Source organism: Bactrocera dorsalis, chromosome 2 (genome assembly GCF_023373825.1).
Source record: "Bactrocera dorsalis isolate Fly_Bdor chromosome 2, ASM2337382v1, whole genome shotgun sequence".
Taxonomy (NCBI): domain Eukaryota; kingdom Metazoa; phylum Arthropoda; class Insecta; order Diptera; family Tephritidae; genus Bactrocera; species Bactrocera dorsalis.
The window spans coordinates 88582079-88608114 of record NC_064304.1 but is presented as its reverse complement, the minus strand read 5'-3'; the positions used below and the strand labels follow the sequence as shown (position 1 = coordinate 88608114).

Here is a 26036-nt window from a genome sequence, read left to right as displayed (position 1 = left end):
AAAATGTATAATATGTAACAGTAAACAAATATGCAACAAAATAAACCGTTTTCATTGTAATTATTTTTATAAAAACTGAAAAAAGTTTTTTCTTTATTTCATTTTTCACACATTTTCTCATATTACCCAATCGCTACAGTCATATTCTCATAAACATTTCACACACATTTTTTTCGGCATTCCTCGTTTCTTTCATTACTATGCTCATGGCAATCAATGTGTCTCAACCTTAGATTTTCAGAAAGCTCTATGGGAGTGGTGAATTCTTTTGAGTCTAAGCTTTTGCGCTTTTTGTGCTTCATTTTTATTTTTTTTTTATTTTCATTTTTCAAAGCTCTAAATGTAACTATGTGTGCCACTGTTCAAATGTGTACAGTGAGTAGGTCGAATCGAAATCGGAAAACAGTAAAAACTCGCTAAATAGAACTTCTCAACGCAATGTTCCAAATGAGAATTGAATGTTTCGAATCAAAAATTGTATTAAATGAATATTTTGTATTAATTTTAAAGTACGTGATCGAGAACTAGATGAGAACACATTTACTGCACGCAGTGTGTTCATAGAATCATTTAACAGCCTGTATTTCAACACTTATAGATACTGTTTTCGTTTAATAGACGTTTTGTTAGTATGTGTATTATTTATTGTAATTCATTTAAGGGGTTACATCGGTTTGCTCGTGCAAACAACGGCCTTTTTTCAATAATTTTTTTTTACATATAAAAAATAAAATATTTTAATGAATTTTTTTTTATTTAAAAGACTCATATTTAGTAAACATTTTGTAAAATTTTCAAAAAAAAAAATATCAAAATGGCAGTCATTACGACGCCATTTCCGGCAGTCCCTCGGAAAAAAGGTGCATCTGCGTTGTCAGCAGAACTTCTTTCAGGATCATCAGAAATAAAAATAAAAAATACGTGTTTTAGTAAAGACAATAAACTGGGTATTGGACGAAGGAAAAAGAAAAAAATGAAAATTGGATTTTTAGCAGACGTTTTATAAAAAAATGCAAATTTCGATGAAAATTTCTCGACATTTTTTTTTTTAATAGTTGTAATTAAAAAAAAAAGAAAATCCTTCGTTCAAGATCTTGTAAATGATATCTCGAAGACCTGTGTAAAATTTCATCAAGATCGGTTGAGTAGTTCGCGAGAAATCTTGACAACCGACTTTGAAACACACAGTTTCGAGAAAAACGCGCTTAAAGACGGCGCACTTAGCCTAGATTGCCTCGAGCGCACAAGTTCTCAGGGTTGTATCTCTGAAAGTATTGATCAGATCAACTTGAAAATTTAGGACAATATTCTAGAAATGTTATAGAATTTAATAAGATAAAAAAATTTTTTTTCGATTTTTTGAAACTGTGAAACCCATGTAACCCCTTAAGTTTCGGTGTACTGTATCCTGTTTTCTTTTGTTTAACTCTGTTTGGTTCGGTTATTTTTTTTCGTAATTAGATTTTTTCAACAATTACAGTTAGTCAAAAATTAATGTTTTTTCTGCCGGAACAACTGATTATATTCAACATTTCTGAGTTTTTATTAGAGCAAATTTTCAGTTTACTAACTCGAATCGAAAATTTGAAGGTATTTTGGAATTTTTGTGAAAATTTTTTAGAACTAAAAACAGACAAAATATCTATAATTCTTAGTTTTAGAATCGATTTTAACATTAAAGACAAACAAAGACTATATTAAACCTGTCAATTTGATTGACTTAGGCAAATAGAAATCCGTGGGTTCTCTAATAATCAGTCTGTATATGGACATTCGATTCGCTACCAATAATATGCTGATTTTGAAAACTCTGAGATCCTTTAAATGACTTAGGTCTTTTAAATTTCTCTAGCCCACAGTTAAAGCTTCAATAAAATCAGCGCTTTCAGGCTTTTGATATAGTCAAAGTAATTTTTTTTTTTTTTAATTTTTTTTTTATATAATTATTTATATATTTTTTAATTTGTGGCTTGTGGAAGTGTACTAATCAAGTACTGTACGATTACCGTTAGCTAAATATTATGAAAATTAATCATAAATGAATTGATTTATAAGCTAATTGAGTTGCACCTAATTATTAATGTACTGCTCATACAAGTACACACACACACACACACGCACATGTGGGCACTCTTATATACATATGTACTTACCCACTTACAGACGTAGCCTAGAATATATAATTATAACGTATTTTATTGCATACATATATATATATATATACATATGTAACTATAGCTAGCCGTACAAACATATATGAAAACATGCAAACATGTGTATTTCTTGTGTCTCTCTTTACATGCCTGCGCATAACGTGCTCGTTCGCTCGTATGCACGTTCGTTAAACGCCAAAATGTATGCTACAAAACAATCGAAAACAAACAAAACTTTTCTATTATCTGCTACGCTTTAAAATAATATCTAAAACAAATGCAAATGCAAATTCAACTGTCGCTCGCCCATTGCTCCGACTTCTGCTGCGCCGCATTGTTTTGCTTACAAATAAAATATTTTTGCATTGACCGATTTCTTGCGCCGAAACAAAATATGTATTTATAAAAAATATTCACTCATTTGGTGTATACTTCTGTAAAAATGTCGATTGCTCGCAAATATTTCCGATAAAGTAGTTAAATTTGCATAATTTATGCCAGCAAAAGCTTCTGTGCAATGCCAAAGGTAAGAAATTTGATTGAAAACCGAATATTTGTCTGCTTGTCTCTATCTGTATGAGTATTTGTGTTATTTGTGTCGTTTTGTCGCTGTCCATTTGTTTTTGCCGCATATTTCCAATTTCTGTTTAGTTTTCGTACAATATCGTCTGTTGTATATTGTCTCACATGTAAATTATTTGTATTTGCCTGTTCGTTTTGTTTTGTTTGTTGTTGTTTTTGTTGTTGTTTTGTCTGTTTTTCTTTCATTACACTTGTAGCTGCTTTTACGCCTTATTGCATGTCTTTGAAATCGCAATCGCACCATTCTTCATTCTTAGCCCACCCGCACGTACATTTATAAATAGATATACTCCTGTATGCTTGTCTGCATTTTACCGATTCCTTTTTTCAAGCGTCAAATGTCATGTCTGCAACGCTGGAAATCTACTTAGCGGCTGCACGCATTGAACCTCGGCGACCGTTTAATGCCGCACATGCTGCATTAGCTAAAAGGCGCGTAGCACGAGGCATTACGAAAATAATATAATATGTACAATGTGGCAAGAAGCATGACATACGTAAACGTGCAACATACAATAAATCAGTGCCTAAGCACTGAAATCGGTATACTTTAAAGCTATTGCCTACTGTTAGGCGTATGAGCCGCCTTCATAAATAACACTTGGAAACTTATAGGCGCATTTGCAAATAATACAAAACACTAGCAGCAATAACCTTTCCAGCAACCTCAAAAGCCCATTTACTTACACACACACACACACCCCTTCGGCTGCATACTTACAAACACACCTAGCCTCACTTTTGCGCTGCATTTCTTGCCGTTCGCACTGTTTTCACTTCATTCTTGTTGACTTTTTGTCGCCGTTAATTTCATTACAATTTACCATATGCTTTTTAGTGTTGTTGCATTTTTCTATTTGTTTTGTCAAATGTCAACAACGTAGTTGCTTTATCTAAATGCCCATTTAATGGCCCACTGATATAGTTTAGTTCCATCCATGCATTCTCCGCCTCAGTCAGTCGCCATTCAACCGTTGTCGCTGCTGTGCGACTGTAATTCTATTGCTAAATCGTGCGAAACACTCTCAATTACATACCAAACACCCAGCAGCGGCGTAGTGTCTTCTCTCATTGGCTTGCGAATTTTCAAATATTTGAGATTTTGTCGGATTCCGTGTTAACCTATTAAGGACAGTGTAACATTTTAGGTTTATGTGCAGTAAAGCAATCTCAAGAAACCGTTATATGTCAAAGTTTACAGCGTCTCTCTTCTTTACATGGGATGGATCGCAAACCAATGGTAAGCGGGCGTAAAATTTACATTTTATGTGTCGATATTAGTCAGGATATATTCATACGCTTGTGCCACAATCAACAGTTAAAGACATCACTTAATCTAATTAGTCACTTTCATTTTATATTGTTTCATTGCGAATCAAGTTTTCACATACTCGTATTTGCCATTCTATTTCTCTCTGCTCTCCTTAAATGAGCTCATATATGCTTCAACATAAATTCACTTTATTATTTTGAGCATTAAGCCGGGTTCACCAAATTACAAACACACAGGAGTTTTGATTCACAAACTCATATATGAAGTACTTCGAACTGGAGAAGGTGCTTTATACAGATGCATTTTACCATATTCAAGGTAATCAGCAGGATTATTGATATTGGTTCAAAGAAAGCAGCTCCTAACTAAATACGAACTCGCGGACAGTTATCACTCTCTTGCATACTTTTTCTAGCAAAAAGACAAGTTTCGGTATCTAATTAAATTTTTTGGAAATATTATTTTTATGGCTCTAAACTGTTCTAAAATCCTTAAGACGAGGCTCAGTCACTAACCTGCCTTTGAGACAGACCTTCACATTATAGATCAATAATTTTCGGAAAAAGATTGATCGTTTAAGGAATCCAAACCTCGTTTCAATTAATGTTTTTCGTTCTATCTTTAACTGTGGACATATCTTTAACTGTAGTATTCACTATGACTTCTGGAAGGGCTTAGCTTGCATCCAAACCCTTTCCGTTTAGCGTAAAACCGGATATACAGACTGTGAAAAATGTGCTTATTCTGTAGTTTCTGAAATTCATCAAATGAAATTAGTTAAATGAATGGCACCAACCGTTTCTCACATGCTGATACAAACCTATTCGCACAATATCTACTAGTAGATACCGAGGTATTAAGAACTTTTCATTAAAAAATTTATACTGGTTTCTTATTTATTGCTCTTATCGTGATTACCATAACGACGTCAAATTAAAAGAAAATACTATTAATTTTACAAACTGTTTATCAAATGCAATAAAATTTTAACGATGAAATCATTTAGATTCCGAGCGTAAGTAAGGAAATAAGTAGGTAGCCAGTCATTGAGACCAAACGAACGATTGTATAGTGAAACTGCCAAGGTAACGATTTTACTTTGAAATTAGTCAGTAATAATCACTATTATCTCAGCCGAATAATAGTGACATAATCGCAAATCTTAGGTGAATTTCAATATATGTGAGAAACTAAGGGGACAACAACTTAAAACCCAAAAATCAGAAATCACATGGCCACAAATCTATCTTTCACGCAGAAATTAAGGCACAAACCCTAATTTTATCTCATAAAAAGTCGAACGCACGTCGGATACCGTTCGGAGGGAACCACCCAGCAATCAAGGAAATGATAGACGAGCGAACTGATTACGTATTTCATCTGCATTGCTTATACACGCATACATGCATTTGTACATCGGTATGTATGTACAATATATGCTTATATAATGGTGCTACAAATGTACATACCGTTATTCGGAGGTAAATATTTTGATTGATTAAAAGCTTTTCCATTTGCCTTCTCTGCAGTATTGATTTAATCTTAGCATTTAATTGAACCTATGTGACCCGTTGCCAGCAACAAAAGCAACGGTAAAACTAAGTCTCTTCTAATTGGGGCGTTTTATATTGCAAAATGGGCAAATGAATGCGAATTAGCTGCCGCTCTTCTCTCTTCATACACTATAAATTTATAACATATTTGTTTGTATTGTATGTAAGTGGAGTGTACCTGTGCCCGGAGTTTCACACACAGCAAAAATTCGCAAAGTATTAGACTCGCAAGCAAATTTATTAAATATTGATTTTGAGAATTTTTTGTCAGATATCAACAATTTAAACTAAAGGGTGATTTTTTTAAGAGCTTGATAACTTTTTTTTTAAAAAAAAACGCATAAAATTTGCAAAATCTCATCGGTTCTCTTTATTTGAAACGTTAGATTGGTTCATGACATTTACTTTTTGAAGATAATTTCATTTAAATGTGACGGCGGCTGCGTCTTAGGTGGTCCATTCGGAAAGTCCAATTTTGGGCAACTTTTTCGAGCATTTCGGCCGGAATAGCCCGAATTTCTTCGGAAATGTTGTCTTCCAAAGCTGGAATAGTTGCTGGCTTATTTCTGTAGACTTTAGACTTGACGTAGCCCCACAAAAAATAGTCTAAAGGCGTTAAATCGCATGATCTTGGTGGCCAACTTACGGGTCCATTTCTTGAGATGAATTGTTGTCCGAAGTTTTCCCTCAAAATGGCCATAGAATCGCGAGCTGTGTGGCATGTAGCGCCATCTTGTTGAAACCACATGTCAACCAAGTTCAGTTCTTCCATTTTTGGCAACAAAAAGTTTGTTAGCATCGAACGATAGCGATCGCCATTCACCGTAACGTTGCGTCCAACAGCATCTTTTTGAAAAAATACGGTCCAATGATTCCACCAGCGTACAAACCACACCAAACAGTGCATTTTTCGGGATGCATGGGCAGTTCTTGAACGGCTTCTGGTTGCTCTTCACCCCAAATGCGGCAATTTTGCTTATTTACGTAGCCATTCAACCAGAAATGAGCCTCATCGCTGAACAAAATTTGTCGATAAAAAATTTTCGAACCGAACACTGATTTTGGTAATAAAATTCAATGATTTGCAAGCGTTGCTCGTTAGTAAGTCTATTCATGATGAAATGTCAAAGCATACTGAGCATCTTTCTCTTTGACACCATGTCTGAAATCCCACGTGATCTGTCAAATACTAATGCATGAAAATCCTAACCTCAAAAAAATCACCCGTTACAAATAAAATTTAATAATAATTACACTGTGCGGCAAAAGTATAGGAAATTGAAAAGAAAAAAATCGTTAAATTCAAGGGAGTACCTCGATGACGCTCGCAATACCAACCGTGCATATTTTGATGGAACATTTTAAGCTATTAGGTTAGGGTTAAATTGCCTCAAACAGTACTTCTCAGAAAATTTTGGTGATAGTTCTCTAAGTTATAAATAGCTGCATAATATTATATCATTAACATGTCTCTAACAATCATAGGATATGCTGTTATATTTGTCAATTGTAAGTCTTCGGAGTAATTCGAGCACTCTAACTTGATGGGAAGTAGTTGATAATGAATGAAGCAAAGATAGTAACTGCAATAATAACAGCTATGTATATTCGATATTAAGACATTTTGCACAGCGCGCTCAAAGCATTTATCGCGGAATCATATTTTTAGGTATTTGAAAGAGGATTGCTTATATCGCTCATTTGCTGCAAGACCGGCATAAATCAAAAAACGTGATTTTTGAGTTAATGCTGCAGAGTTGTTCGTTATATCATACTTCATCTTGAGTGAAAAATTCATATGAATACCTCTTATATGCTCCGCTTGAGAAGAGGTGTAAGGTTGGAGTCCCCGTGAAAACTTAAACGCGTTTTCTGGAGAATCGATTTTTTTGACTTATGCCGGTCTTGCAGCAAATGAGCGATATGTATGGTATATTTGAGTGAAATGTGAGCATTATCAGTTGATTATGTCTTCGTCGATTTGGCTGTTATCCTTGCTGACTCAAAAATAATTTCATTTAATTAGCTACATATATTTACGAATTTATCAACATCTTCATATCGTCACCTAAAATGCCAAATAACGTATGATCAAAAAATTCGAAATTTCATTGATTACGATCCACTACTTCAAATTATATACATATAAGTACATATATTTGTATGTCCAACATATCTAGATTCTGCTATCAGTTATATCTGACTTCCTGTTTTAACCAATATTTAAATTTTGTTTCATCTTCCATTTTATAACGTGTTCTATTCTTTCCCCTGTAAATTTCCGAAAATGCTGTTACGTTACGCATTTTAGGTGACGATATATACTTTCTTTTTATTTATCGGCTGTGTATCTCAAGACCTTGCTTGATATATTAATAAACGAAACAAAAATTGTACCATTTTTCTCATCCAACGTGATTTTTATCTACTATACATTTTTATTGCATTATACGTAAGAAAATTTAGTTTGCAAATTCTTAATTAAATTTTTGAAGCAAAGCTTTTCTCTTTCTCTCTACTGTTTATATTGAATTCTATGTAAGCACCTTTACACACATCTAGGTGTTTATCTGTTTTCACACACTTTTTCTACTCTATACATACTATTCTAACATTTTCCATTCACGTAGCAGCCGCTTTGATTTAAAGTGTAAATTTCCATTTTGATTTGGCGTAGACATACTTATGTAACGGGTGATTTTTTTGAGGTTAGGATTTTCATGCATTAGTATTTGACAGATCACGTGGGATTTCAGACATGGTGTCAAAGAGAAAGATGCTCAGTATGCTTTGACATTTCATCATGAATAGACTTACTAACGAGCAACGCTTGCAAATCATTGAATTTTATTACCAAAATCAGTGTTCGGTTTTTTTTTTTTTTTTTCGGACAAATTTTGTTCAGCGATGAGGCTCATTTCTGGTTGAATGGCTACGTAAATAAGCAAAATTGCCGCATTTGGGGTGAAGAGCAACCAGAAGCCGTTCAAGAACTGCCCATGCATCCCGAAAAATGCACTGTTTGGTGTGGTTTGTACGCTGGTGGAATCATTGGACCGTATTTTTTCAAAGATGCTGTTGGACGCAACGTTACGGTGAATGGCGATCGCTATCGTTCGATGCTAACAAACTTTTTGTTGCCAAAAATGGAAGAACTGAACTTGGTTGACATGTGGTTTCAACAAGATGGCGCTACATGCCACACAGCTCGCGATTCTATGGCCATTTTGAGGGAAAACTTCGGACAACAATTCATCTCAAGAAATGGACCCGTAAGTTGGCCACCAAGATCATGCGATTTAACGCCTTTAGACTATTTTTTGTGGGGGCTACGTCAAGTCTAAAGTCTACAGAAATAAGCCAGCAACTATTCCAGCTTTGGAAGACAACATTTCCGAAGAAATTCGGGCTATTCCGGCCGAAATGCTCGAAAAAGTTGCCCAAAATTGGACTTTCCGAATGGACCACCTAAGACGCAGCCGCGGTCAACATTTAAATGAAATTATCTTCAAAAAGTAAATGTCGTGAACCAATCTAACGTTTTCAAATAAAGAACCGATGAGATTTTGCAAATTTTATGCGTTTTTTTTTTAAAAAAAGTTATCAAGCTCTTAAAAAATCACCCTTTAGATACACACATATATATACAATGTATGTTTATAAATATACATACATATGTATATATTATTATATATGTATGTATATTTTTGCTTGAATGAAATATGTATGTGCCCATAAGCATTCGCATGCCAATTGGAACAACTACTCATTTCCCACTTTTTATTTTTATTTTTGCATTATTTTTTGTCGCTTTTTGTTGAATTTACCCGACAAACTATTCATACAAATATTTATTCGTCCATAATTACTAATTCAAGGCTTATCTTTTACAAAAACAATAGTTAATTTATTTTGGTTTTTTGCATGTCACATTAACCCATTAATGGCCGCATGATTACTTGATTGCGATAATAATTGCAATAATTTAATTTAAGTTTCTTAATTTGCTAAATAAATTAATGGAAACAAAACATATATTAGACTAACTAACATTGATCTCATGATTTCGTCTTTTTTCATATACACGTTTGTACTCATGTGCTTGTTGACTGCTGGCTAATTTGTCTCAAACTATTAAATTACGATTGAAATTCACAAAACAAAATTGTTAAAATGGCTATGAATATGAATTATAAATTGTTGATGTTGGTAACAATAACAAATAAAAACAAAAACAATAAATACAAATTTTAATGAAATTGCTGCAAAATTATATCAAACGCGTACTCTGCGAAAAAAAACAACAAAAACATACAACTTTTGGGCCGCAGATCAACGAAGCTCTTGAATTGGCGCTGGAAGCAATTGACAAAGAGACCACATTCACCTTAAATGATACAGCAACAATAAAAACGACAACCAAATCATCCAACACCAATGCAAGTAACCGTACAATAACTACAACAAAACAAGCAACAACAATAACGGCGGCCACAATGTCCACAATGAAGGCAGAAACAACAACAAAAAACAACAACAATAATAATAATGATGGATTACTGTGTGCAAAGGATACTTCGAACAAAACCGACGAAGAGAAGGAACGCAAAAGTAAGCAGCAGCAACAACAACAACAATTTGATGCAAATACAAATGCTATGAACACTGACAATGACGATGTTAATAACGATAATAATGTAAATGCTGATGTTGATGGCAGAACGGAGGAGCTGCGCGAGGCGCTCATCTCGCAGGAGCCCATTTACGAGAACATCTCGGCAGCATCTACGCGACAAGTAGATGTTGAAGCGAAGCGAATCATTGCCGCGAGCATGTTAAATGACAACAACAACATAAGCAATAATAATATACACAAACAAATGAATCAAATAAATAACAACAATAGTAGTAATGACGAATTTCAGAATTCGTTTGCCAATAATTCGCTAAGTAATGTATTGACTAACAACAGCAATAACAATAGCAGCGGTAGCTTTAGCGCTAGCGATAACAACAACAAAAGAAATCTTGACAATACTTTTATTGAAATAACCAACGCTTACGCTAATACTACACCTATCACAGCAGCCGCCGGCATAAAAGCAACAGCAACAACATCAAGTTTAATAGAGGCAGCACCAAGCGGTTCGCTTACAGCCAGTGAAAACGCCAGTGCTGCCGCAATCTCAACACTAATTGCACCAGCAGACGATTTAAAAAATATCACAACAACAACAGCAAGAACACAACTAACTGAAATAAACTCACCAACACCAAACTCTGAAAATTTGTTCACAATCAGCAAACCCGCAGCAGTTGATCCGCAAATCTTGACCAACAACGCAACGACGCTGGCAGAACATGAACCCTACTATCAGGTGCCCAAATCAAGTGAGCCCTACTACGATGCTCCTAAACATTTGCGCCCTGTACCGCTTTACGAAAATATCGAGGTCTTCTACACCGGCTTGGAGAACTCCACATTGGCTAGCGGTACTGGCGCCGCACTTACTGGCAGCTTCAAGCTGGAACCGCCGAAAGAGAAGCCACCGCCGCCGCCAGTCGAGAGTCCGCCACCCTTTGATGATGTGGACAGCATCGATAACAACACAGACACGTGGTCATCGGACAACACCTACGAAACAATTTCATCGCGTTTGCCTCATGTCAGCGGTCTGGCTACCGACCATCCTTCGCCGCCCATCAAACGCATGAACTCAACGAAACGCATCAAGAAAGAGTTGCGTAATAAACGTTCGAGTTTCTTGGGCATTGACACCACGAATTTGGATGATGAGGAAACTTATTTGGAATTGACAGTGGCACCGCCACCAGATATGGCGCAGCTGTTGCAGGAGGAGCGACGTTTGGAAAAACAATTGTACCTGAAGGCAGGTTTGTGCGATAGTTCAGATACAGGTAAGTGATGAAAGCTTCTTATAGGTCTACAAAGCGAAAATATTAATATATTTTCCATCAACAGGTGAGAGTCGCGATTCGGGCGTTTCTGAGAATCACTCACGTCAGAGCAGTGAACATTACACGAACTCATCGGAGGAGAACGATCGACAAATTGATACACCCCCACACAGCCTTAAAACCAACGAGCTAATTTACCAGAATGAGTCACTACTGACGGCCGCGCAGACGCCACTGTTACAAACAGTGAAGGGCAACTCAGCTGAATCATGGACTGAGTCCGCCACTGTTGCTGCTGCCGCCACAAAGTCACTGACAGAGGCCACCGCCACCGCCAATGCCAAAATGCTCTCCATTGAGGAGAAAATACGGGAACAAGAAGAGGTCCTGCGTGTAGAGCGGGAGCTACTACAGCTGGAGCAGGAGGAGTTGAAGCGCCAGCGAGAGAACTTAATGCTGCGTGAAAATATGGCACGTCGTGAGTTGCAACATGGCGCCAAAATGCTTATGTCCGCCAATCGGCGCTCACTACAAGACCTAAATGGCGTGAGTATGTCGCTGGCAGGTGGTCTGCCAATTCCGAATGGCGGCCCGACTGTAGCCTACCAAACGGCAGTGCCACAATATGCCATTGGCGCGCATAATATGCAACAACCGACACAGCAACAATTTGGCGTACCATTAGTGGCGGCGCAACCAACACAGCAGATCTATGCAAATGTACCAAATCTAGAACAGCAGTACTATCAGGTGGACATTGACTACCGCAAGTCCATGTCCGACCTGCAAGAGTTCTCCAAACGGCATATGCTGCCTCCCATGCCACCAACAAAACCAATGCGTGCCATGCAAGTGGCCACTTCAGCCAATGCGCTGATCGTTAACGGCACCGAAGACTTTATGGCATCGCGGCATGCCTTGAATGCTCAGGCTTTCGGTGGCTCGCTGGTGAAAATCGCCACACCAACAGCGGCGCCACGTGGTCACTCGGCCTATCCCAACAATCATCAATACCAACACCAATCAACACAAAATCTGAGCAACAGCAGCGGCAGCAACAACAGCATAAGCGGTGTTAATACCACGATGCCAGCCATACCAAATGGACATGCCGCATTACCGGGCAATATGTCGCGAAACACGCTGCATGCGCTCAGCGCCACACCTAAACCCAAGTACACGGACGGCTGGGTGCAAGTGCAGCAACGCAAATCATATGACACGAATCTAGCTAATGATCCCGCTTGGCTTTCGGCGTACCAGCAAAAACGTAAATCCATGCCGGAGCCTTATCACGCCTACAATAACCACTGGCTCGTGCAAGAAGCCGAACAAAGACGCATCGCAGAGCAGCAGCGACGCGGTGGTTCGACGGCCACAACACCGGTACATCAACAAAATGGCAGCGCTGTCAGTGGCATGAAATCTGCAACGAGCTCCAACAGCAATGGCAAACCGCTGCCAGATTCCATCATACAAACGCTAACGGAGCGTGTGCAGAGCAAGGGTATCGGCGAACGAAAGAGGTGAGTTCCTACTAATGAAACTATCTATAAAAATTCTAATTTGACAGACCATTCTTCTCTTAGATTCGACAACTACAACAACCAAAGTGCTGCTTTGGAGAAGAGTCCGCTTCATGCGGCCTCCACGTACTACCAGCACCAGCACCAACAGCAGCAGCAGCTGTCCCAATCTGCAACGCCCACACATCAACGACTTCTCAGCAGCTCGACGCTGACCACCGCAATGCCACCACAAGTCAATGTGAACGCTGCGCCGGCTCATCAGCACCCACAGCCGCAGCAGCAGCAGCAACAGGACAAAGTGTTGAGTGTCAGTGGCAAGAAGAAGTGTTCACATTGTGGTGATGAATTAGGTAAAATTTGCTACTACGTTGGTTGTGAGTGTTTACATTTGAAATTCCTTAAAAATAATGAAAAGTTATCAAAGTTGGTTGGATTGAGCATGCTCATAGACGGCATTATTGCTTCACCGTTCGAATCACAACTTTAGAAATTATTTTTTGGCGCTGTGAGGTTAAACATTTCTCATTTTGTGTGACAAATTATCCGTGAACAATATTTCCAATGTCATTAGGCTTACGCCCGCCCCAGCATCGCCGTATTTCAAGTAAATTTGGTTGATCCTGAAATATTTTTTATTCCGATTTTAAAGGTTTCGTGTAAATAAGTACATGTTATTTATTAATCCAGTATTTTTCTATTATTTTGTCACCGCCATTAGTTAGTTAAATATTTATCGCTAGCAATAACACTTTAAGTGATTTTTACGCTTATTGATCATTATTTGAATTTCAATTTAAATATCTTCCTTACATGCCTTTCCGCAAAACGCAGACGCCACCGGCTGCACGGAATCAAGTTGTCGGCACGTGCACAAAGCTCTAAAATATATAGTTTGGGTGTAATAAATTGACGTCGAAGAAAATACATGTATGTTCAAGAACGATTTAGAAATACACACAATAAAGGAAGTTAAAGATACTCTGACCTCTGACGAAAATTTTATGTATGGATTAGTTTAGCGCATTTCAAAGCTTCCACAAAATTATCATCTGAACAAATATGACACAAACTTTATCAATAGAAATACTCAATTTTTATTATTGCTTTCGAAATAGACCCTTTTCGAGTCAAGGTTTCGCGAAAACTTGCGTCATGCGTAGTTTTAACGAGTCTGACGTTGACGCACTTCGCAGCCGGGAACATTAAACGAGAAGTATTGAGCTGATCCATACAAGTTGTCGAGCGATCTTATAAGAGTTTTCTTTTAATTTTTGTTAATAAAGTTGAGGTATTATTCGCATGATTTCTGCGAGCTCAGAACCACTCAAGTTCAATAATTATAAGAAAAAGCTGCTAAGCTGCACATCACATTTGCAACATAAATTGTTTTAATGAATACAGCTTACAAGAAGCAAATCAAGTTCAGATAAAAATACATAATATACATGAGCCCCTTTAATTCATTATTCGTTCAAGAGAATATTAAAAACAACTCAGAAACAACGAAACACTTATAACACCTTTCAGTTGTAATGTCTTTAACATATCACTAACTTTTTTAATCGCAATTTTCCGCATTAAATAGGACGCGGCGCCGCCATGATCATCGAATCGCTGCTGCTCTTCTATCACATCAATTGCTTCAAGTGTTGCGTGTGTCACGTGCAGCTCGGCGACGGCCTGAACGGAACGGATGTGCGCGTGCGCAACCACAAACTACACTGCCAAAATTGTTACTCCAGCGATGATGGCATAAAATTCAGCTGCGTCTGAGGGCATCCAAAGGCACTTAGAGGAGAATGTGAAAGCTGCTAAGCCGAGTAGTGGAAATCGTGAAGTTGGTTCATGCTTATAATGATCAGCTGACATCTTTGTGCAACCAAAATCTTAGCGGAGTTGTAGAGAAACACATACATACATACACACACATATAAATAGCTGTTATTGCAAAAACCATAGAGAATTGGAGCAAAAACTCCACAACCGGCATGCAAGTCAAAGAATACTGTGTTCAAGCTGGAATTATAAAAAATTATTGAATGCGGAATAATTTTCATGCTTATATATACAAATTTTACTGTTAAAATTTACACTTTTTAAAAGTAACGATATTTTCAAATTTTACATTAAATGAATTTTACAATATATTTAGTATCATAAATGTATGAATGTATTAAAACCTTACGCTAAATGCTTATGAAACAAACTGAAATGAAAACAAAACTGGAATTCGAAGTAACCAATTCTACAATAATTTGTGTATAACGCAATAGATATATACATATACATATATACACAAGCATATCTATACAAATGTGCAGCTATGAATTGTTAAGATTTTTGCTAATACTTTTATTTCGACTATCAAATGTCCATCGCGATCGGTACGCGCTGGCAACTGTCAGTATACAATATCAAAACTATTAAATGTTGAAATCAAAAAAACTTCTAGTTGAAAAATTTAACCAAATAAAACACACAAAATTAATACACACACACATATGCGCGTGTGAATGCATACAGCCGTACACACATACAGCACCGACTGTCATAGTAAATATACACACAGCATATTCGTTAATGTTAATAATCGTGCTAAAAGCAACAAAAAAAATTTACAAATTTAAGCAGATATATTATGGCTCTTTATGGCAACTTTATGGCAAATCTTTACGCTCTAATTGAATGTTGAATTTGAAAACTTTGATTGTTAATAAATGTTGAATAAAAGTAGGAAACTGTTTTAAGGGCTAAACTGAAGTGCTTAAGACGCGAAAATCCATAATAAAGCTGAACAAGTCAATTGGCAGAAAATATCGAAATGTGAAAACTATTATAAATAAAACATTGAGCATCGCTGAATATACTAAAAAAATAATGAGAATTAAAAAAATTGTATGGCTTGTTTGGTTTTTATCGATATTGTAACATATATTAATTAAAAACTTATTTCTTGCATTAATTTTACGATAAAAAGGCGAACATTAAATTGTCACTTTGTATTTAAGCAACTTATTTAACCTTGTGTAATACGGAAAATTACATGCATAGAATTATACATACATACACATTTTATTTACTCTGCTATACATATGTACATTAGGTTTAATGACTTTTGTGTAAATATTTTTTTCGCTGAATATATTTATTTATAGTTTTTATGTGCAACCAATAAAAATAATAAAAACACTAAAATCAAAAAAAAGTATTTTTTCCAGCGGTGTTTTCCTGCTTTGAGCAAGTCGTGGATAAAAACTTATTTCTTTATTCATAAATTGGGAAAGCAATTGCTTTTTATTTAGGAAAAAGTTAGCATTTTAAATAAAATTAGTGAAATGAGTTGAATGTAACTTGAAATACCTACACTTACGTACATGAAAAATAATCTTATATTAACACATACATATGTATATATCGCAATTTTAATAGGCACCAAGTTTTAATAAATTAATAATAAATAAAAAATTCTTGGATTGAAATAAGTTTTATAGTTAATAGTACGAAACTTTGCCTACATACATACGCTGGTTTTACGAAAACGCATGAAACAGCAAGTTCAGAGACAAAACAAAAAAATTTAAATATTAAATTCATATGTATTGTATATAACAAACATAGGGTTTTATGAAATTTAAAAAAAAATTCCATTTTGAAACAGCAAGTTTGGTGTGTTTCGGATATATGAATTTTTACTAGCAACATTTGATGAATATAAAACTCGTTTTTTTATTTATGTATGGACACACACATTTCTAAGATTTCTCAAGCTTTCAACCCTTACTTTTGTAGCATTTTCGGTAAAAAGTTAGCCAAATTTTATATTTAAATTAACAAAAAAATTGTTGAAATTTTCTTGCAAAACTTTTTATAAACAAGTAAGGAAGGGCTAAGTTCGGGTGTCACCGAACATTTTATACTCTCGCATGATAAAGTGATAATCGAGATTTCATTATCCGTCATTTACATATTTTTTTATTTTGCTGTAAAATTAATTAGAATTAAATTCTGAGAGATTTACCGATATTTTCGGTGAAAAATTAGGTTAGGTTAGGTTAGGCACTGAGTTCTTCGTGTTCGATATCAGGGACCTTGAAAAGTTATAGTCCGATCACGACAATTTTTCCACAAGGGATACCTCAGCTCAAATACCGTATTTGTGTAAAGTTTTATTCCGCTATCACCTTTGGTTCCTAATGTATATGTATATTATACAGAGAAGGCATCTGATGGAATTCAAAATAGCGTTATATTGGAAGAAGGCGTGGTTGTGAACCGATTTCACCCATATTTCGTACATGTCATCAGGGTGTTAAGAAAATATTATATACCGAATTTCATTGAAATCGGTGGCGTAGTTCCTGAGATATGGTTTTTGGTCCATAAGTGGTCGACGCCACGCCCATTTTCCCATTTCAATTTAAAAACAAAAGCCTGGGTGCAGCTTCCTCCTGCCATTTCTTCCGTAAAATTTAGTGTTTCTGACGTTTATTGTTAGTCGGTTAACGCACTTTTAGTGCTTTTCAACATAACCTTTGTATGGGAGGTGGGCGTGGTTATTATCCGCTTTCTTCCTTTTTTGAACTGTATATGGAAATGCCTAAAGGAAACGACTCTATAGAGTTTGGTTGACATAGCTATAGCAGTTTCCGAGATATGTACAAAAAACTTAGTAGTGGGCGGGGCCACGCTCACTTTTCCAAAAAAATTACGTCCAAATATGTCCCTCCCTAATGCGATCCTTTGTGCCAAATTTCACTTTAATATCTTTATTTATGGCTTAGTTATGACACTTTATATGTTTTCGGTTTCCGCCATTTTGTGGGCGTGGCAGTGGGCCGTTTTTGCCCATCTTCGAACTTAACCTTCTTATAGAGCCAAGAAATGCGTGTACCAAGTTTCATCATGATATCTCAATTTTTACTCAAGTTACAGCTTGCACGGACGGACAGACGGACGGACGGACAGACAGACATCCGGATTTCAACTCTACTCGTCACCCTGATCACTTTGGTTTATATAACCAACCTCTTTTAGTTTTAGGACTTACAAACAACCGTTATGTGAACAAAACTATAATACTCTCCTTAGCAACTTTGTTGCGAGATTATAAAAATATTTTCAAAATCTATGTATTGTACATGAAAAAAGTGTCTAGACCAATGAAATTTCGCATTAAACCTTTGTTTTACTTAAACGCTGAACTAGGAATATCAACTAATTACATACTACCAGTAAAAATCTCTCGTATACAATGTTGGGCAACATATTTGTTGAAACATGTTACTATCGCAAAAGAATCTATTGGAATTAGATAAGTTATCGCATGCGCGACCTTTTAAAAAATGTTATGGCCTACTTTCAGGCGCCTTTTTAAGCGGAGCCAATATTGCGAAGTGTTCTTCGAGCGTACAAAAATCGTACAACCGATCAATTTTTGTTTGTGGTATTTAAACACCATTAAGGCAAAACCTAAATGAAAAAATTCAAAATACGCACCCATATTTAATGAAGAGGCAACATTTTTAAATTTTATGTAACGTTAAAAGATATATTTTCCAAGTTCAAAGCCTTAAAGTTACAGAACATTCACTTATGTCATTATTCATTTCAAATTTCATTCAAATAATTTAATTCTACTATACTTATATCATGAACATTAGATTAAATTAGACGTATGCACTGCGACCTTTGATATATTGCGCCCTCCTTCCACCTTCCACCAACCCAAGTACTTTTGGAAAGCCTAACAACGCGCTTGGACTAAGAGGCGAATTGAGGCGTCACCCCTGCACACTTTGCTATGCACTTACACGAGACAGTAATCAAATCACTCATACGCCATGTTGGCAATTTTTGTTTGCTTTACAAGCTCTCTAATTATATATGATGAATGTACGCACATAAAATCATAAATAAGAAAATATAAAAATTTATGTATATCAGAGCTTTTGAAGAGTATAAGCACGAAAAATGTTAACAAAGGCTGTTTTCCTTTAATTGCCAAAACTTCAATGTCGACTAAGAAGACAATAGTTTTTTTGTTAGATGGGCTTTCGTCTAAATAATATATTAGTATATATTATATACATATATGCATGTGAATATACATAACTGAGTAAACGAACTAAATAGCCATAATAGGCGGCATAACTTCAAAAGCTCCAAAGAGGATGATATGGACTGCTTCCTAGAAGAAGATCTGTTGGAATTTTAGTCAAATACCTATGTACTCGTATGTATATCATATTATGTATTATTAAATTCATGATTTTATGAAGACTAGGAATTTAATACTAATTCGATTTTGCAAAGACTTCAAAATCATTTCATCCTTTTCCAATGTGATAAACAAAACCAATATCCAATATTATCTTCATATCTCTTTGGAAATGCCGTCCACAAACTCAAATAATACTCCGATGTTGAAGGAGATTCAGTCTCCCCTAACCTCAACCAGCAACTTTAAAGCCGCAGATAGTTACCCATCTGCAAGCCTATAGCTGTGTCCCATTCCCGTGATAAATCGAATTTAAACTCGCACAGCCATTTGTTCTCCATATCGTCGTAGCGTGCTATGGCCTCACCGGAAACACTATACAGCTTATTGTTCACGACAAATATTTCATAAAACTCGCGCTCCTCCCAGAAGTTGATCACATCCCAGCGGTTGGCGCGCAAGTCAAAGCGTTCCATACAGCTGCCAAGACCCTCACAGCAATAGATGTGCGAACCGATGGCCGCACTCGAGCAATAACTGTTGACCTCACGCATGGCAGGCATCTCCTGCCACTGACCCACGCGTGGATCATAGCGCTCTACGGAGTAAAGAGAACGATGATCGGTCTCACCACCCATCACGTAGAGTGTATTATCTGCGTAAGGAATTAAATATAAGACTAAATTACATTTATTTATACACACCACTAACCACACACTACCGCGCCCATTGCGTTTCGCTTCGCCAGCATATTCTCCCGAAAGGTCGCTTTATTTGTAACCAAATTCAAACACTCCACTGAACAGGTGGCACCTTGCAAAGTATTGCCGCCAAGTGCATATAAACAGCCATTCAATATGACCGACCGGTGATGCGAACGCTCCATCAGCAACGGATGCAGCTCATGCCACTGATCGCGATAGATGTTGTAGTAAAAACTCTCGCGTGTGCTGCGGCCCACACTGCCACCTTGAGCGTATAAAATATTCTTGTGCGCCGTCAAACTGACGGCGAAAGCTGGACGTGGCAATGGCTGCAGCTGCATCGCCTCGTCGAATGCCATATTAAAGCGTTGCAGATCCGGTTTGCGGCCCATTTTGTCCAGCACAAAGATATGCCATTCCATGCTGTCGGCACTGTGCAACACGTCGTGCAGCCAACTCTGACTATCCGCGCTCTGCTTGAGAATGGGCAGAGAGCGTGCCACATCAGCCGTTACGCAAGCTGGATGTATGTAGCGCAGCAGTGGTGCCAAAATAGCAGTGCGCTCCGTGGGCCGATGTTCAGCCCAACGTGTCAAGCCACAGAGCACCGCGTCGTCGGAATGAACGTAAAGAGCATCGTTGGCCAATATATTGCTGAGCTGCATAAGAAAAAATTCAGTCATGATCGCAGTGTTATCAAGCAACCGCACTTATGTACCTCTAAGAAAGTCATATCCAAGAACTCCTCACTCTGCACTACTTCTTTGAAATGTGTAATGATATATTGGCAAGCCGAATCCAGTAGCGTGAAATTATTTTGTTTCTCTGAAAGCGAAAACCCTTATATAAAAAATCTGTTGTACTCGTATAACTTGACCATTTGAGGCACCTGCAAAATGCTTAAAACCCAGACAATTATCAGCGTCCAGCTGCGCGCACATATACTCCGTACACAAATCCATCAAATGCTCCAACTGCAGAAAGGCCGCAGTCTCTAGCAACTGTTGCACACAGTCAACATAATTATCTAAGTGCCCCGTGTAGATGAAGTCCACCGCCAACTCTAGACAACGCGGCTCCATGTCGTATATGTGAACTTCGCTCTGTGAGCTCTCTGGAAAGTTGCCGCCAAACATAGCCTGAAAGTAGGGACTCGCAGCGGCGAGTATATTGCGATGGGCCTTAATGCGCAGATCATCACAAATCAAGCAAACGTCCGTATACTGGAAACATGTAGTTAAAAATAATTAAAATATTTATCGAAAGTTGTGAAAATTAAGGCGTGGCAGTCAATTAACCAAGCGGCTAATAAGGCTTCCAACCGCCCCTCTCAGCCATGCGAATGACATACTTTACCTGCTCATTTTTACGGAACTCATTAAGTTGCACCAGTAGCGCTTCGGCGTGCTCATTTTGCAACGACTGCGCTGCCGCTAGACGTCCGTTGCCGCCGCCGCCTCCGCCACCGCTGCCGCTCATTGTCCACAACACACAATGCCCACGTCCGCTGAATATGCTGCGACCGTTATTACGGCTATTTGCACTGCTGTTGTTATGGGTATTGCTAAGAATATTGTTTGCACCGAATTTTGCTCTGATTATTCGATTTAATTAGCTGCATTTAATTTTCAATTTTGCGCACAAATTTTTCACTGACCACATAATATATTTTGCTATTCTCCTGACTTCTTTTGCTATTTCTATTTCGACTGCACACTTTTTGTTTTGCCAGCGTCTCTTTTGGTTGCTCTGTTATTGATGATAGTCGCATTCATTATTATCTAATTTCCGCTGTCAAACGAAATGTCATAATTATTGGAGTCTGCGCACTGCCGCCCAAAACAATATATGTTCCTCGCATATATAGAATGGAATCGGAGTAGAGAGTGCAGGTAAACAAGCCACAGCTGTTGTTTTCCTAGCGGCTCTTTAGCGGTAAATTTAATTAAAAGAAATTCTGTTGATAGCCTGCCTAGTGTAGATGCAGAGAAGCTCTTTTAACGACGTCTCTCTCACATCCATTTGGAGAACGTGAGTCGACTTAAGAATAAGAGAATTTTGCATGAACTAAACCTGATGTGAAATTGGCACGTTTCGCTGATCTTGGTTTGATTTGCATTGAAGGGAATCTAAGTCAACAGCCGGCCAATATATTATGCTACTGTTGAACAACTAAAATCCTTACCAAAGTACTAGTTCAACCATATCAATGTTGCACGTAGACCTCCGGACCGTCGTTCCAGAATCCGTGTCATTGCTGGTGGTCACGACTAGGTAGTTTATTCAAACAATATTCTTAGCCAATATGGGAAGAAATGAGTAAGAGCAACTTTTGCCTTTGCATGTGATTATAATAAAGAATCACAGTTGTACCGTGCCTCAAAACAATACATTACAATACCTTTACCATTAGTATTACTTTATCTCACAACAAGGCCTTTCAATGCAAAAACTTTTCTAACAGCTGATGAAGTAAAAATTGTCAAATGGAGTGGAGCAGCGTAAGACTGAAAGATATACCTTATATCTTTATACCTCTTATACCAGAAGTGTACCAAAGCCATCTCAAGCTCAGAAGCTCATGCAAGGAATATAGACAAACGTGTCAAACGTTTCTGCGTTAGTCAATTGGTTTTCTTATTGTAATGACATGAAAGAACTTGCCACATAGTTTCAATTCTTAGCCGGAACCCCGATACGAGCCTGATGATATAAATTTCGAACCCTTAGCAGACCAAATAGTGTTCGTTTAAATTTTTGTGTTTAATTTTATTAAATTTTTTTACATCTTATAAATTAACAAGTACGCAAATTTCAATTTTTTTTAGTTTGAAATGTTGTGATCTCAAAAATCTTTCTTTAGCTTTTCTGTTTTCGATTTTTTCACTCAAACTAGCTTACGCCATTTCACATACAAATGAGTAAATACATACATAAAGTGATTAACTAGGTAAATTATTCAATTACATAACAAATGTAATACATTGACAACTTTTTCGTTTTTGTGTAGAAATCGAAAAGTAGCATACAAGACTGCTGCTGGCTTCGAAATGCACGAAATTCACTACATTAAAGGAATTTAGCTTCAAAAATAAAGCAAATTGTAACTAAAAGCTAAATACATACAAATACATAAATTAAACAAATTTTACATATTTCTTTTTTCTTATTTGAATATAAAAAAACAACACCGAAAATTTCAATGCAAAAGGTTCGCATCATTGCTGCTGCCAGTGCGCGTGTGTGTGAGTGTGTGCGTTTATGTCACATTATTAGCGCTCTTCTCCCATTCCTTACCACACTTCGCACTTCTGCACGGGGTTCATTCGGGATCCTTCGGGGCAATTGAAGTCGCGCGCAAAGTCCTTCATATTGCTGAATGTGCCCATGACGCGGAATTGCGAAGGTGAGTGCACGCCGGTCGTGATACGCATTTTGAGGGTTTCTGAAAACAAATTTTTGTTTAAAGAAACAATAGTTAAACTTCACTTTAATGTACGCACCTTTGCGGTATTTGGCGCACCACGTCTGACCGGCAGAGATCCAGAACATTTGCTCAGGGGTGTAGTCCAAACCGGGTAATTTCGGCTCGGGTCCATTCTGTTCCGCCCACTGGCGATAAGCTCGATAGGATTCTTTCACACCACCATTGTCGGCAATATTCTCACCCTGCGTATTGACGCCATTCAGCTGGAAATAAATAAATACATATATGTATGTATATGATTATTGCTCTATTATACATTCGAAACGTATGTATATGAAAATTAATGGAAATGGATCGCACTCAGTCATCTCTCACTTATAATAGAAAATATCTCTATCGATAGATGTTTTACGCATTTTTTTTTACTTACATGCAAACCAGTTTGTCCGTCCGTGAAATTTGCATACTGTTCAATAATACACTTTGCCTTGTCCAAATAGGCCTTCTGCGTATCCTCTGCCCACCAGTCCAACAAGTTGCCTTGCAAGTCAAAACGACGTCCTTGATCATCGAAGCCGTGCGTAATCTCATGACCAATAACGAAACCGATAGCACCATAATTCATGTACTTGGGGCGGGCAGCGTGGAAGAAGTGGCCTTGCAGAATACCAGCAGGGAATTCTAAAAAAAAAACAAAAACACAAATTTAGTCACGATATGGTTATATCTTTTACAGCACTAGGGCGACGAGAGCTTACGTATGCTGTTCTCGATCGATGAATAGTAGGCATTCACAACCGCAGGACGTGCGTGGCGCATCCAATCTGTCTTATTCACCGGCAAGCGCAGCTTATTGAACGAGTAATCTGTGCCGAAGACATTCATGTTCAGGAAAGACTCAAAGTACTTGTTGGAGTCAATCTCCAAATTCCGGTAGTATTCCTCCAATTTCGAATTATCCAACATCTCGTCGGGATAGCCAATGTGTGTAGTCATGGCATATAACTTCTTCTTAGCCTCCTTCTTGGTAGCCTCGTCCATCCAGTCGACCTCACTGAGTATATTGTCGAAGACTCCGCGAATTTGGTGTACCATATCCAATGCTATAGCCTTGGAGTCTTGCTTGAAATGCTTACGCACATATAGCGAACCGACGGCAATGGCCAAGCTACATCCCCCAAATATGAAGGAGTGAACGATGTGAGCACAATGTCGACAAATAATCGGCGCAAAAGGTTCAACAAATGGTAAACACATGGAGACACGAGTGGGAAAGGGGAAGCATGGTGTGATGTGTGTTATGTTAATCGAACATAATTATGATCACATAATAACGATTTGTGAGCAATGTTTTATGAGCAACGTTGTGGAACGTTCAAGGATAACGATGTGGCAACGATGAAGTACGATGAGTTGCGATGTGACCACAAGCACGTTGTTGAAATGTTTTATGAAATGGACATAAAAAAAGAATAATACATCATTCAGGATTAATTTTTAATTACGTAAATCAAAAAATATGCATAAATAGATTAATAAAACTAAATGTTTCAATTTTTAATTTCTTATACTGAGCATGTATTGTGTTCTAAAATGAAGGGATCGTAAGGATGTGCGCAGGTTAGTTTGTGACATAAAAACACCTTGCAAAAGCCGATGAAGCAAAAAGTGCAAAAGCTAGTGCATAAATTTTAACGAGTTAAGCAACATAAGAACTATAATTTTAATAAGCTTAGCTTTAGAAAACTTCGCATTTCAGAACAAGCGGCGTGTAAATGCTTGAAACACAAAAACCAAACTCTGAATGTCTCCGCAATCAAAGAAAAGAGCCCAAGGCCTTGCTGGTAGCATATAAATAAAATCATATACATAAATACTGTCCATAATTTAAAGCAAAAGTTATTAGTGGAGCATTTGAAATTATTTTTGGTTTTCAAATAAATTTTTGTTTTTGAGAAGTGAGGTCTCCTCTATATACCATATTGTAATAACCTCTTCTTGGTGGCGATGCCAAATAGAATAGTCTCAACTTAAATAATTTCTATTTAGATTTGTATGAGTGTGAGTCTCATGTGAGAGTGTAACTGTACAATTGGACATACTTAAATAGCAGCGAGATAATTGAAAAGATCGTCTGCAGAATGTTAATGTCTAAGCGATGCATCATTCAAACCTTATGAATATTTTGAATAAAGGAAAAAGATAGCAAAGCAATTTAAAAAAGCAAAAAGCGTATCGATTAAACTATGTACCCTTCAACTTCATATTCGACATCGCGTAATTCGCTGAAAGGTTGAAAGTAGAAACGGACATGTGTACTTCAATATATTTTTAAGTTTGACAAACAAATTATTGCAAGAAAGCAACTAAATCAAAATAAAGCGAACACAAACGGGCATGCAATAAATTATGGAAGTGCAGTCTGAATTGCTCATAACTTAATTAATAAGGGAAGAGGTAAGTGTAGATAAGTAACAAAGAAAATAAGTAATAACTAATGTTAATAACACACTTAAAAAATATTTCCATGTCCATCTTCAAATTATCTAATTGCACTTATTTTTATCTGAATTTGAATAGAGCTGCATTTCATGTACGCTTTGTAGGAATGTTCCAGACTCATAGATAATTTTGTAAAGTAAAAAAACAAAAACGTTTCACGCAGTAAACAAAAACAAC

General features: G+C 37.0%; 3 protein-coding genes across 18 annotated transcripts in view; 1 reads left to right on the top strand and 2 right to left on the bottom strand.

Annotated features, from left to right (window-relative positions):
- LOC105229619 (uncharacterized) overlaps positions 1-16213 on the top strand; it is a 143816-nt gene extending 127603 nt beyond the window's left edge. For 5 of the 9 annotated variants that reach the window (XM_049448281.1, XM_049448284.1, XM_049448282.1 and 2 more), the window contains 6 exons: positions 2631-2679; positions 3884-3975; positions 9893-11480; positions 11545-13006; positions 13070-13359; positions 14595-16213. In XM_049448281.1, coding sequence (XP_049304238.1) covers positions 2631-2679; positions 3884-3975; positions 9893-11480; positions 11545-13006; positions 13070-13359; positions 14595-14782 — 3669 coding nt within the window. In that variant the 3' untranslated portion in view covers positions 14783-16213. Of the gene's footprint in view, positions 1-2630; positions 2680-3883; positions 3976-9892; positions 11481-11544; positions 13007-13069; positions 13384-13840; positions 13937-14594 lie in introns of all 9 variants that reach the window. The other 4 variants (XM_049448287.1, XM_049448288.1, XM_049448286.1 and 1 more) reach the window with 3 other exon arrangements.
- A 2646-nt stretch (positions 16214-18859) lies between these two features.
- Positions 18860-21724, bottom strand: LOC105229618 (kelch-like protein 2). The gene is made up of 5 exons (XM_011210029.4): positions 21287-21724; positions 20820-21153; positions 20649-20755; positions 19938-20589; positions 18860-19881 (listed from the first exon to the last, which is right to left on the bottom strand). The coding sequence occupies exons 1-5, from the start codon at positions 21407-21409 to the stop codon at positions 19472-19474; spliced, it is 1626 nt and encodes a 541-aa protein (XP_011208331.1). The 5' UTR covers positions 21410-21724; the 3' UTR covers positions 18860-19471.
- Positions 21725-22678: 954 nt separating this feature from the next.
- Positions 22679-26036, bottom strand: part of LOC105229617 (neprilysin-2) — a 31886-nt gene continuing 28528 nt past the window's right edge. For 6 of the 8 annotated variants that reach the window (XM_029551663.2, XM_049448299.1, XM_019991546.3 and 3 more), the window contains 4 exons: positions 24116-24525; positions 23788-24038; positions 23434-23620; positions 22679-23375 (listed from right to left, as the gene is read on the bottom strand). In XM_029551663.2, coding sequence (XP_029407523.2) covers positions 23224-23375; positions 23434-23620; positions 23788-24038; positions 24116-24525 — 1000 coding nt within the window. In that variant the 3' untranslated portion in view covers positions 22679-23223. Of the gene's footprint in view, positions 23376-23433; positions 23621-23787; positions 24039-24115; positions 24526-25609; positions 25643-26036 lie in introns of all 8 variants that reach the window. The other 2 variants (XM_029551662.2, XM_029551661.2) reach the window with 1 other exon arrangement.